General features: G+C 38.7%; 1 protein-coding gene across 3 annotated transcripts in view; it reads left to right on the top strand.

The window, feature by feature from the left end:
• Positions 1-11,947, top strand: part of GALNT2 (polypeptide N-acetylgalactosaminyltransferase 2) — a 246,957-nt gene extending 235,010 nt beyond the window's left edge. For all 3 annotated transcript variants that reach the window (XM_069852304.1, XM_069852305.1, XM_069852302.1), the window contains 5 exons: positions 1,896-1,988; positions 2,195-2,278; positions 5,635-5,761; positions 10,059-10,178; positions 11,455-11,947. In XM_069852304.1, the coding sequence (XP_069708405.1) occupies positions 1,896-1,988; positions 2,195-2,278; positions 5,635-5,761; positions 10,059-10,178; positions 11,455-11,610 (580 nt within the window). In that variant the 3' untranslated portion in view covers positions 11,611-11,947. The remainder of the gene's footprint in view (positions 1-1,895; positions 1,989-2,194; positions 2,279-5,634; positions 5,762-10,058; positions 10,179-11,454) is intronic.
• Positions 11,948-14,220: the final 2,273 nt, after the last annotated feature.

The following is a 14,220-nucleotide window of genomic DNA, read 5'->3' as shown; positions in this document are numbered from 1 at the left end:
TTGGTGTGTGGAATCTGTGCTAGACTTGCAGTCGGGACATATTAGCTTATAAGATCATCTGTCCCTTGATTGTGTGCAGTTTTTTATGGAGTGTAAGTTCTTTTTTGAGCTGTCTAGTCAGCAGCCAAAACAAATTGGTGATTCTGAACGAGAGACTGGGAGTCCTGTTTCATGAGGAGGGAGACCACATCCTGGCTGTATGGTGTGGGCAGATACAGCTTGTGTCTGGCAGGGTTTGCTAGACCAGCATGTACTGCTTTAATGCACTACTTCAGACAAGACAATAAACCCTGCAGACCCTAGTCTGCTCTGTGCAAAGCTATCTCTGATAGCACAGTGCTAGATTTCATTAACTGTCTCAGCATTAAGCACTGAATGCACCCTACATAGTGTTCCTCAGTACCCTGCCGCACTTGTGATCTTATTAGTTTAGGCAGCTCTCAGCATCTACAGAGTTTCCATATATGTCACACTAAGCCTAAATTGCCCAACCTTTACTATGGGGAAGTATGATGTAGGCATGCAGTCTGGCCTTGAAAATTCCTTTGGAGTCATTAAATCCTGGCTAACAGAATAGTTCCTTTCCTACCACCAAGATATGTTTGGCCCGCGGGCAGCCAAGCTTATTGCTGAGCAAGCAACAGGGGTAGGCACTGAGTGGCTGATTGACACTCACACCAGCCTGAGAGACTGCAAGTGGAGATAAACTGGCATAGCTCTCTAATTAGGATTGAATGGGATTTTGCTTATAAAAAAACTAAAGGAATCTTTTCAAGGAAAAAAAAAAATCAGTTCTCAAACAAAAAAAAAATTAAAAAAATTGAAGTCTGTCTTGAGAGTTTTTCTTCATCACATCCTTGCTTCTTAGTGACCTGCAAGAACAACTGGCTTTATCCTGACTATCTTTTGTCTTTTGAATTGGAAAATCATATTAAAGAAGTTTATTGGCAGATGGAGTTTACTCCAGTTGCTTTGGATTAATTTACTGCCAAATGTAAAATAAGCTTCAGAGTATGGCAATTGCATGTGAAACAAAACTTAATTTTCTAATCATGATATTATGGAAAATGGAAGTAGATGGTTTTTCCATGGAAGCCAGGAAATAGGAAAAGGCATTACTCTGTTGCAGTCCAAAGGGAGATTTGAAGACACTAGGTACATAAACACAGGACTTTTAGTTGGAGATGTTTGGTTAGAAGTAAAGAATTTGGCTTTATCTTTTTTCACATTTATTGCAGTAATTAATCTCTCCGGCATTTTAAAGTATTAAAAATATTTTCGAATTAGTGTTTCTTCCCTGTTACCTCAGCTACAGCACACTTGCTTGTTTCATAGCCTTAAATGTCATTATGTCTTGTCTTTTTGGAACAGAGTGCTCTGCTGGTAGGAATAGAATGAAGACTGAAAATGTATTGCCTATGTTAGCATATCTGTTTTCAGAAAGGTAAAAGACATTATTAAATATTGCCAGTTGTTGAGATTTTTCTGTTTCCCATTAGTCTGGTTATTCAGGTGAGCACTCACTGAATTTGGCTTCTGTCAAGTTACTTTTCTGAAAAGGAAAAAAACAAACAAACAAAACACAACCAACCCTCTTAACAACTTCCATGAAGTTTGCTGAATTATCTCCAAGATGTATATTAAATTCTGGGTGAAAAGCTGAAGCAGTGATTAGTGGGGAAAAGACAAATTTTATTCTCAATGCATTGATTTCAATTATGTTACTCTCTAATGATTTTCTGCTGCTTGGATCTTTTAATAGAGTATCTTATGTCTTGCTTGAGGCAGCTGACTATGTAGTACTATGAAGGATTAAAATCATCCTAGAGGATAAATGACATGATCTAATTGCAGCTACAGAAAATATAATCTGTGTTTTATATGATTGTCTCTAGAAATACACGCAGGGCAGCAGAAGTCTGGATGGATGAGTATAAAAACTTCTATTATGCAGCAGTGCCTTCAGCCAGGAATGTACCTTATGGCAAGTAAGTCACAAAGGCTTCTTTGCCCTATTAGTTTATTCTTCATGAGACAGCACTTTCTGAGGTGAAAGCAGTGCTAACTCTCATGTGTTATCTCCTTAATATATAGTTCTAGAATTATACTGTTCTTGTTTTCTATGTATTCCTTAATGTGTATGAAGACAGCAACCACACTTTGAAAACAGCTCCTTTTTTTTTCCCCCCTCTAGTATTCAGAGCCGAATGGAACTCAGAAAGAGACTTAGCTGCAAACCGTTCAAGTGGTATCTTGAAAATGTTTATCCTGAGTTACGGTGAGTTTTAGCTGAATTGGAGATGGTATGGAGTTTTCTTTCTTGCCCACCCCATAAACCATCAATTTCTCTTTCTCCTTCCTTGGATGTAAAGAATGTTTAATTTATTTGTGAAAGCAGTGCCTCGTCCAGGCTTATTTGCTTTTGGTTTTTATTAGTGCTTTTCTTAAGGAGCCATTTTTTCCCTAGTTAAGCTGCTTTTTCTTCTCTGTTTACTGCAGCTACAGCTGCACTAGCAGGTGTTGTAGGGAACAGTGTCCACAGGATTTAACTTACCTGGCCCTGAAGTTTGTCTCCTACACAAGCCATTTGCTCGAAAATTCACTGTTTTGTGTCCTGTTGTGCCTTTTCCTAAGCACATGCCTAGTTGAGTGAGGAGACTTGAGTCTTGGTAGAGTACAAGCAATGGGAGTCAGCAGGCAAGAGGGCTTTGTGTATTTGACAGATAAGGGCAGATGCCTGAGACTCTAAGAAGCTGAGTATTGTGCTCTTTTTGTCTCTTGTTCTCTGTCACTGGATAATCCTTAATTTTTGGGAGGAGGTGAGAAAAGGAGAATTGAGTGGTGATGTTGCTAACAGTTTCTGTAACATAAATGCATCTCAACTACTGAAAAATCCTCAATAAGAAACACTTTTTGAAAGGATAAAAAGGTTTTTGTTTAATAACCCATTAATATCTGTCAGATCCGAGACTGTAAGCTAGTTTGTCTGCTGTCAACCTAATGCTGGTAGTGTAATGGTAAGATACTGTGTATGACTTACATGAATACTTGTTTTTTTCCTGGGGGCACTTTGTCACTAGAGTCAGGTAACTGCTAGTGGCATATAGGCTTGGCATGCAAAAGCACCAACCATTACAACCCTGGTGAAACACGTACAACACCACACATACTAAAGAGTCTCGTAAACGAGAATTATCCTGAGGAAGTAAGTTACTCTTTATTTTCTCTTAAAAGTGTCAGAGGATATTTATTTTTGTTTAATTTGTCAGAAAAAAATACGTCTTGCAAGCTCTCCTGGAAAATGTGCTACCATAAGCATTACTTAAGTTTAATGTTGTCTTAAGCTGTGTCATCGCTTGTGCTTATTCTGCTGGTTTGAATTATTATAGTCATATTACAGTCTGAAGTTTTAAAAGGGAACTATAATATTCCCTTGTTTTACTGTTTAACATGAACTCATGGACTCTACCTTACAACTGTACTTTTGTTGAATGGGTTTGCCTGGGTATTTCCATACTCTATAAGTAGACTTTATGTGCAAACATTAGAAAACTTCATCTATCTGGTCTTGTGCAAAGCATTTGACACTGTCTTTTATGACATCCTGTCTCTAAATTGGAGAGACTTGGATTTCACAGGTAGACCACTCGGTAGGTAAGGAATTGGCTGGATAGTTGCACTCAAAGAGTTGTAGTCAATGGCTTGATGCCCAGGTGGGGACCAGTGACAAGTGGCGTTCCTCCGGGGTCAGTATTGGGACCAGCACTGTTTAGTATCTTGGAGACATGGAGAGTGGGATTGAGGGCACCTTCAGCAATTTCGATAATCACACCATACTCTGTGGTGTCTTTTGATGTGCTGGAGGAAAGAGGTGCCATCCAGAGGAATCTCAACAGGCTTGAGAGCTGGGCCTGTGCTAAACTCTTGAAGTTCAACAAGGCCAAGTGCAAGGTTCTGCACCTGGGTCGTCTGGGCAATCCCAAGCACAAATACAGGCTGGGTGGAGAATGGATTGAGAGCATCCCTGAGGAGAAGGACTTGGGAGTGTTGGTTGATAAGAAGCTTGTGAACTGGCAATGTGTCCTTGCAGCCCAGAAAGCCAGCGTATCCTGGGTTGCATAGAAACACATGTGGCCAGTAGGCCAAGGAAGTTTGTTCTCCCCTTCTAGTCTGCTCTCATGAGACCCCACCTAGAGTAATGCATCAAGCTCTGGGGCCCCCAGCATAAGAAAGACATGGACCTGTTGGAGTCCAGAGTAAGCCCACAAATATGATCAGAGGGCTAGAGCGCTTCTCCAGTGGAGGCAGGCTGAGAGTTGGGGTTGTTCAGCCTGGAGAAGACAAGGCTCTGAAGAGACCTTATAGCAGCTTTCCAGTACCTAAACGAGGCCTACAAGAAAGCTGGAGAGGGACTTTTTACAAAGGCATGTAGTGATAGGACAAGGGGCAATGCTTTTATACTGGAAGAGGATAGATTTAGATTAGATATAAGGAAGAAATTCTAGACTGTGAGTGTGATGAGGCACTGGAAAAGGTTGCCCAGAGAATCTGTGGGTGCTCCATCTGTGGCAGCGTTCAAGGCCAGGCTGGATGAGGCTTTGAGCAACCCGATCTAGTGGAAGGTGTTCCTGCCCGTGGCAGGGTGGTTAGAACTAGGTGATTAATGAAGCTAATGTGAAGGATCTAAAGCACAAGGTTTATGTGGAGTGGGTGAGGGAATCAGGGCTGTTTAATCTGGAGGAGGCTGAGGGAGGTGAGCTTATCAACTGCCTGAAAGGAGGTTGTAGTAAGTTCAGTGTTGGTCTCTTCTCTCAAGTAACAAGCCATAGGATGAGAGGAAGTGTCCTTAAGTTGCACCATGGGAGGTTTACATTGGAAATTAGGAAAAATTTATTTACTACAAGAGTGATGAAGCATTGGCACAGACTGTCCAGGGAGGTGGTAGAGTCTCCATCCCTGCAAGTGTTCAAAAAACATGGGGATGTGAAGCTTCAGGACATGGTTTAGTAGGCACGGTGGTGTTGGGCTGACAGTTCAACTTATCTTAGATGTCTTTTCCAACCTTGATGATTCTGTGACTCTGTTTTTTTCTTCCCTTCCAACTCAAACCATTCTGTGGTTCTAGATAGATATCAGCAAAACAGTTTTTTGGTTTTGTTTTTTTTTTTTCTTTTTTTGTAACTCCTTACCCCCTTCTCTAACACTTCAGTAAAGGGTCTGGGAAAAATGTAGCATGTCATACTTCTGCCATAAGTTAGCTTTGCTGCAAAAAAACTAGAGGGCTTGATGACCTTAAACTGATAGCATTAAGCTCTAGTGACCTTAAGTTATGATGCAAAGTCATCTTTAATTCGCTTTCTGTGCTGAGTTTGTAAGTTGGTTCTCATTCTCTGGTACAAGTCTTTTTGTATTCTGTCCTAAGCTTGCAAGTTTACACATTTGAAGAGTTCATGATTAGATAATTGCTTTCTGTCTTCAGATGATTGAGATTTCCAGATAGTAGTCATCACTCGTCTTTAACCTGTCATCTTAAAAATACCCTGAGTAAAGACAAGGAGTTAAAACAAACAAACAAAAAACACAACCTAAAGTAACTGAAATTGAATTAAGCAGATATTTCTGGTTTTATTTTAGGGTACCTGATCATCAAGATATAGCTTTTGGGGCTTTGCAGCAGGGTTCCAATTGCCTTGACACTTTGGGCCATTTTGCAGATGGTGTTGTTGGAGTTTATGAATGTCATAATGCCGGGGGAAACCAGGTCTGTATGCTATTAATTTTTTTTCCACAATGTGTGAGTTTTAAAATAAACAAAAAAAAGTGAAGCTGAAGCAGGTACTATGTACTGGTGATAGGAAGATGAAGCCAAATCGGCATATCACTTATTTATAGCAGATTGGCTAAATAACTTCTCCCTCAATATAATTTTGCATTTTCAGGGTTGGAATCTGAATGCAGACATTCACTGTGCATCCAATTATCCCCTCCATTTGTCTCTGTTAACATTTGCTTTTATGCTAGAGGCAAGTAACTTCCTTCCAAGGAATTTTATACTTGTGCAGAAAACTTCTTCAATGCAGTGCATTGGTGTGCTTGATTTTTTTTTTGGGGGGGGTGGATTTTGACTTAAGAAAAAATTTGAATTGTGTTAAACATTTGGCCTAAGGTCAGCGAAATAGAATAATGCTGTACCATTATGTCTACTAGTCATTGCCAGTTTATGGCATAAAAAAGTATTAAAAAGTGAGGTATAAAAAAGTCTGTTCTAGATCCTTGTTTTGCTCTTCTGGAAAACAGAGGTGCTTAAATATTATATCCTATTCACTCACAGAAAAGGGAGTTTTTCAACAAAACCTTTCTACTACTACTACTCTTAAACTAATTGCAAATGTGTCAAATCTGTAAATGAGAGCATTAATTATTTCAAAGAATCGATTCATGCAGTTATGACTTAGTTATCATTCACAAAACATATACGTACATGCTGGCTTGTGTGCTGCTTTGTCACAAAAATCTTTTCAGAATCAACTCTATATCAGATGTAAAATTAATAGTTCAAGTGTATCTGTTAAAATAGAAGGCTGACCAGTTACAAATCTGCTGTTGAATATGTATCAGTTTCGCTCTCTCTGATTTAAATTAGAAGGGGAAAGCCCTAAAATCAGACAAAGCCTAAAATAAAGAAGTTATTTCCTGTAAAATATATCATGATGATTTTAATGCATCGCCATTATACTTCCAAGATAGTCCTCTTTTCCATGTCATTAAAGAGAATCTATCTGGGGAGACTTTTTCTGTTACTTTTATGGAAGTACACTTATCTTTTCAAAACACCACAATTTTTTTTAGGAGAAAGGGTGGATGTGTCAGAATTGCCTTGGTGCTGAAAGCTTGGAAGTTTCTGGTGGTGTTGTGTATGCTCTATAGATGCACAAATTTACCTTCCTCTTTCAAACTCTCCTTCCCTGAGTTTGACCCTCTTTTCTGTGTAGTTTCTTCTATGAAACTGACCTTGACCAAACCAACATGCAGTTGTACTGAACAGCTATCTGTGAGAGGACATTCAGACAGATTAAGAGTTAGAATGGGCCAAACCCAGGTTTTATGTCCTAGCAGAGTTCATACTAAAGTGAAGGGATTGAACAGCATGGGAAGAGGGTTGGGAACAGAGTCTTTAAACCTATACTGTGTGGTTTGCACCTATTTTTATCAAGAAGATTTCAGGAAGAGTTAGGATTAAGAATACTCAGATATTATAGGAGACCTTCTCATGTAATTTGAAGAGTGTACTGTGGCTTACACTCAACACAACTTAAAATGTCAAGTTTAAGTCAAAATGGGATTTCTGCCCATCCCCCCAGCAGGTTGGTAGAATTCAGTGATTAAAAAGGCCGATGTGCACCTCTGAAGGGCTAAAGAAATTGTGGTGTATTTGATGATTATGTAAAAAAATGTGGGATTATGATAAGGAGCTAAAGTTAAAGCTAAGTGCACTTAGGTGCAAAGGGAAGGTTTCAAGTTAGTGGTGTTCTACTAACTATATTTCTGATTTATGACACAGATCCTGATTTTGAAGTTGTTACGTAGAGCTATCCTGTTTCTAGCCTGTGCCCTGAGCACATACACTGCTTGCAATTTTTCTTCCCTTCTCCTGTAGTGGAACTTCCTTAATGTTATCTCCATTATAGCTAGTCGTAGGTCCTGATCACTGAAGGAAAACATCTGTGTGCTGTTTTGTACCATGAAGGGCTATTACATAGATATCTCCAGCAGCAGAGCTTGCAGCTTTTATGAAGCAGTACCTCTGACTTTTAAATGCATTAATTTCTTGTGTGATTTCTGTTGTACCTGGGTCTCTTGAAGCCCTTTAATGGAAGGGTGAAGATGTATAAAGCAATATTTTCAAGGCTCTAACTTTCACTGACTGCAGTGTTCTAAAACACAAGTTTCACTTGTTTCCCTGGTAGTATTTTCAGCCATCACTATTCTGTATAAATCTTACAAGGGAACTGTATGCTTCAGGGGCATTTGTGATTCCTAATAAGCTCTGAAAACAACTTGACTAATTCCTTACGTTTTTGAAAGTGGCTATCAATGATTCTTGTTAACATCTTACGGATTGGACAGAGCTGAGAATGCAAATAATTTTGCTGTCATCTGAGATCAACATATTAAGTGTAAAAGGAAAAGTTTTCATCTTAAGGGTTTGGGAAGCAAAGAAATACACAAAGTTCTCTTGCATTTGCTTTGTTTTGCATAGTAGTTATCGTTCTAGTACTTGCATAACATGGTGCCCATCTAATGGCTTGCTACCTATACAATGGTGATTACTTGTAATCGTGTGGGGTAGAGGTTCTGATTGTTTCTTGAGGCTCTGTTCTCCAAGGAATTTAGTTGCTGTTAAGTCTGATGAGTTTAAAAGTGATCATGAAAGCAAAAAATTCAGTTAGGGTATCAGAAAAGAAGTAAAAAGAGATGGATTTAGTTGTTCAATTTCTTTCTGAAACACTGCTTGCAAAATAACTAGACTTGACCTGTATAATACAAAACCCTAGACATACAAGCTCTCCAGCAACTAAACACAATTCAGAATACCTAATTGTGCCATTATAAGTAGTGACAAGCATGATTTGGATAATGAGCATGGCTTTAGTTGATAGATTAGCTTCCCTCCTGAAAGGATAATTAGACAAATGAAGACCAATCTGAATCCTGGAGACCAGACTTCAGGGAGAAAGACTAGGAGAGAGCCTAAACATCAGTGCAAGATCAGATCCTGCATAGGAGGATGCTGATATCAAACAAGCTGGGCAACAATACATGCAAGAAGGCTTTTATTTGCTCTCTATTTAAGTTGCATATTTAAATGCATTTAAAGGAAACTGTTATATGTCATGCCTTGGATAGAAAGTAACATTCTCCCCTCTACCCTTGAGTTTGACCCTCTTATGTATTGCTCTCTGGTGGTCTCTATCAACTACCATTTCCTCACTGTGGCACATATGAAGTCTGACAGAAAAACTGAGACTGTGCCTGCAATTCTTTTTATTTAACAAATTAAAATCAGCTCCAATCACATTCAAAATAGTTCCCTTCTGTGTTGACACACAGCTGCATACAGTGCTGGCAATTTTCAAAGTAATTGCACAGATACTTTCTGAAAGGCTGTTGAGGATGTTCATCAATTTTGCGTTCACATCTTCTACCGACAACACAATGGATTCCTTAGAGCACTGACTTGATCTTTGGGAAGGGGGAGCCAGGTGTGGTGAATAGGGCTGGTTCTCAAGCACAGTGATCTTATTAGTTAAAAACTACTTCACAGACAAAGTGTTGTGGGCTGATGTGTTGTCTTGATGTCAGCTTGCTCTTCAATCTTGTGCACCAATGTTTTCTGACTGAGGGTAAGAGAATGTCTATATTTGAACATGTGTCCACTCGTACTGAGTGGAGCGATCGAGTTGAGCCTTGTCTCACTGTGGCAGGCTAGAACATGCTCTATAAACATCTCTCTCTCTTCCCTCCAACTCTTGGTTCCCGAACTATAGGGTTGTCTTCTTTTGGTGTTTTTGTCAGACCTTGTGTGCTTTGTTTAGTGTGTGTAGAGGGTGGCAGACCAAGCTTTTAGGGTTTTTATATATACAATTATCTGTATTTTTTGTATACATATAAATAGCTCCTACGCAGAAGATATAAGAGTTGCAATACACACACATAGGTGTATGGAGATATGTATATGGAGATACATAAAATTATAACTGGACAAATATTTTAAACCTGAGGACCTGTGTGACTGTCTGTATAAAGCCAGCAGAGGGAGCAAACAGCTAGCCCAGTCCTGAGCAGGCTTGGAGACAACTGAAGCAATTAGAATTATTGTGTTTGAAAAGGATGTTCTTTCCTCTCTTGCATTGTGGGAAGCAATGAACCATTCTAATGCTTATACATAGCTATTTACAGGATTTTAACCTGTGCTACATATGCAAAGGTAGCATGTGCACTTTAGGCATATGTTAGTATACACAATTTTGTACACTTTTTTTTTTCCCTTTTTCTAGGAATGGGCCTTAACAAAGGACAAGTCGGTGAAACACATGGATTTGTGCCTTACTGTTGTGGACAGAGCACCTGGTTCACTAATAAAACTTCAGGGCTGTAGGGAAAATGACAGCAGACAGGTTAGTATGTTGTGAATGCACTCTGCAAACAGTGGGGAAAGCAACAGTTCTGATAATTCAAGAATATACTCTGGTAGTCATATCTTATCTGTTTGACTCTACTCTGTCGCACTGTTGTTTCTGTGTGTAAAGGTAGGATGCGTGACATCTGGGCAGAGCAGGAGAAATAAGCTTGTGTACTCGGATTTTGTTTACATAAGCTAGTGACAATCCTTTATGAAAATATAGAGGTTTTATCCCAATAGTGGCCTCATGTAAAGGTTTGACCCAACAGTGCTGTTTTGTAACAGTCTTTACTGCTACATCCCTTTTCTGAAATAGGATATATTCATAGTCTACAGTGTATTTTTGAGAATTCTTATTAGTGAAGTTTGAAGATTGGAGGCTGTGTCTCGAAAGAGCATTGCTTGTCTTTTCTTCCTTCCAGCTGTGACCTGTTTGTAACAGCACTAGGCTCCTTCAGCTCATTTTTATTAATGCAGCACTGTAACTTCATGTATTTCCCACGCCTGAGGAAAATCACATTTGCAGAGTCATACCACCTTTTTGATCTAGTCATGTAACAATTCAGCTTTCTGCCAAGTCATCAGTTCTGATCGTCTGCCAGCTTCACTGTTTCTGTATCTCAGTTTTTGCAGGTAGATAACTGAAATGCTATTCCTTGATGAAAGAATATTCTTTCCCCTGTTCAGAAAAGGAAACTAAGGAAGCAAGATTTCCTTGATAAGATTTAAGGGCACAAAATATTAGAAATACAACCAAACCCACTTTTTTCTTTCTAACAGCCTGTATTTGGGATTTAGCCTATCCTTGTCATCATCTCGGGCAAAAAGCTTCTGACAGCACAGAAGCTTTGACTGGCTCTCTTCTGTATAATTGAAAGGTGTCCGATTTCTGTAAACTTGTCTTTAGTGATTGTGCTTTTTCTTTCTCTGTGTTCATGTGTGGAGTTTTTTTAAATTTTTTCATTAGACTGAAGGTTTACCCAGGTAATGTGGTGTGTCAGCATGTTTGAGAAGCACTGCTGTAGAGGAAAATGATTTGGCATATTCTCTATCTGCTGCAGTGTGTTAGCTGAATGAACAGTTGCTTTGGCAAAGCTTGCCATAACCTATATGCTGTAATACTAGGATCATCTAAACTGCATACTATTATTGCAGTTTTCACGGCTTTCCCAAGCACAGGCCAGGGAAGCTTATTAAAACTTCAAAGGACAGGATCTAGAACTCATCCTTTTACTGCTTTTCCAACTCAGTAACTGTATTTTCTCTTCCAGAAATGGGAACAAATTGAAAGCAATTCTAAACTGAGGCACGTTGGCAGCAACCTCTGTCTAGACAGCCGAAATGCCAAAAATGATGGTCTCACCGTTGAGATCTGCAGTCCTTCTTTGTCACAACAGTGGAAATTCACACTTAATCTGCAGCAGTAGGACTTACAAGCAAAATTCTGTTTTGATTCATAGACGTTGGGCAAAGTTTTGATTGAATTACTGATGTATTTCTTAAAACTTTCCACGGAACTTATATACCTCAGTATTCCACCTTTATCTGAAAGTAGGAAAGTGCTGAAGCAGACACCAGGGATCCAGGGGACTTGGAGCACTGCAAGGATGTCGCTGAACATGACTGCAGCACAATTCCTTATTGGTGTGAAGACTTCAACGGTTCTTTTATGTCTTCGTTACGTACTTGCACAGCAGCTAACTCTTGGAACAATTGATGTATGATAAAAAAAGGATCTGAAGAAACACCTGTGGGGAACAGGGTGTGGGAGGGAGGGTGGGGAAAAATTACTAGGAGAAGGTCATTTGAAAACTCCATTTGCATAGAAATCATGGTTTGTTGTTTCCAGAAACAGAAGTGTCATTTTGAAGGGTTTTTTTTCTCCTGTGTGTACTTGGTAATTTGAATATGAACTTTTCTATGATGGACTCTAAATATAAATATATAAAATATATATATTGTCATCTCCCAATGTTTTATATCAGTTTTCATCATCCTATAATTTTCAACTAAGTGATTGACATATGCATAACCCGAAATTGGATTGGAATGCTAGGAGAATGAAACTTTATGAAGGTGCGGATTTTGTGCTGCTGGGTACAATGTCCGTGCTAACACTGGATGCTTTTGCTTTGCAAACTGGATCGACTTCTTAACACTTCACCCTCACTGGAGATTGTGAAACTCAGGAGGAGAAAGAAAACAGCAGAATAAGCCAATGCATCTGCACAGATGATTGCTCAGATTGTTTATTCCAACTTGGAAACTCATTACATGTGCTCTGAATAACGTTAAACTTGTACTTGATATTTGTGTTGAAAATTTCTGTAGTACTTTGTCTTTAAAATAATTCTTCCTTTGTTACGAAATTATATAAACAGGGCAGGTCTTCCATGCAGCCATGTGGGTTCTGCACAGTTTTATTCTGAGCCCTAGTGAGAAAAATTTCTTTGTCTCAAACTCCCCTTTTGAATTGTAGAAATAAGATAGAATAGGAATGTCACTGTCAACAGCACAAAATCTGGTTTTTAGTTTGCAAGGATGAGCAGCTATGTAATATCTCTGAATTGCACTTGCTTAATTTATAGACTTACTACTGGGGAATTTATTCAGTTTTGTTTCTTTAAATGGATCTTTGGAATGGATTCAGGCTTGCCTCTGGGAATCAGCCTGGATACCAGCAGATCCTATGTGTTTTTAACCATAGAACCTGTGCATTTTGCAGCTTTGGTCTGGCTGATGTCATTTTTATATTAAAATAATACTGTCAAAGTTAACCCCAACTTTGACCTGTCCTTTCTTACGTTTGCATAGACTATATACTTTCTTATTAAAAGCAAATGCTTCAATTAGCTTTTCAAATGAAAAGGAAAGGTAAATAAGTACTAATAAGTGAAACAGCAGTGACAAAAATAAATGCAGACATGTAGTGCCAGGAAGTGGTTTTGATAAGATGATGGATCTTGGAAAAATGTAAGGGTTGATCATAAGGAGATGGAAAAACATCTGCTATACTGTAGTATGCTGGTGCAGTTGCCTTCTTTCTTGGATCCTGAAAGTAGAGTATTTTTTTTGGTTTCCTTTGGCTGCATCTATGCATTAGGTGTAGAGGTTGTACTCTTCTGGGCAAAATGGTTTTAACTGTGCCAGTCAGTGTGCCCATAAAAACCTTTTGTGTCTAAAGTTGTGACTTCCAAATACCTGCATACCTTTTGGATGGAGGCATTAAATCCAGTTTCTTCCATCCATCATCTGACTTTTTTTTATGAATAATTAATACTTTTTATTTTTCTTCTTCACAACCCACTTTTTCCAAAAACTTGCCTGGTTTAAAGGCCATACAGTGGATGAACACTTTCAACTTTTAGTCTCTCCCTATCTGTAGCGTTTTAACCTGGCTGAGAACTTGAATGTGATTCATAAACATAGTAGTAGATTTCTTCATATTCTGGGAAAAAAATGCTGGAACATAGGCTGAGAAGTAAGTCAGTTGTTCAAGGTTTTTAGAAGCAGAATTGAAAAGAAAAAAACCTCAGCCACTTACCTTCTACTGTGGGGGTATTTTCATTTGCAATGTTGATCATAGTAAGGGTAGTACTAACTAAAAGCAGCAGTAGCAACTCTGAATATTGACCTTCCTCTCATCTCTGAATCAGACTTGCTGGTAAAAAAAATCCATATTCCACCTCTTAAGTCTTTTAATGTCAACTGCTGTCATAAAACGTAGGAATGTTTTCATGAATTCCCCGTGGATGCTGTGCATAGGAGTTTTAATATAGGAATTATATGTTGCTTTTCTTTGAGAGAACAGACAAGAAGTGATATCCTTTTGTTATGTTTACATGACAGTGTGCCAAAGTAACTTACTGTGATTTTAGGGTTTTTTAATGTTGAAGAAATTCACCCATTTGGAAGATAAATTAAGAGCCCTTGAAACAAATTGCAATGGAGTCTCCTGAGAACTTTTCTTACCGTCTTCAGAGCAAGAATGGTGATATTGTTTGTTTTGCAGATTTTCAAAACATGGTTTGGAAACT

The sequence above is a fragment of the Phaenicophaeus curvirostris genome, chromosome 2, assembly GCF_032191515.1.
Source record: "Phaenicophaeus curvirostris isolate KB17595 chromosome 2, BPBGC_Pcur_1.0, whole genome shotgun sequence".
NCBI lineage: Eukaryota > Metazoa > Chordata > Aves > Cuculiformes > Cuculidae > Phaenicophaeus > Phaenicophaeus curvirostris.
This window is presented reverse-complemented; position numbering and strand designations above follow the sequence as displayed.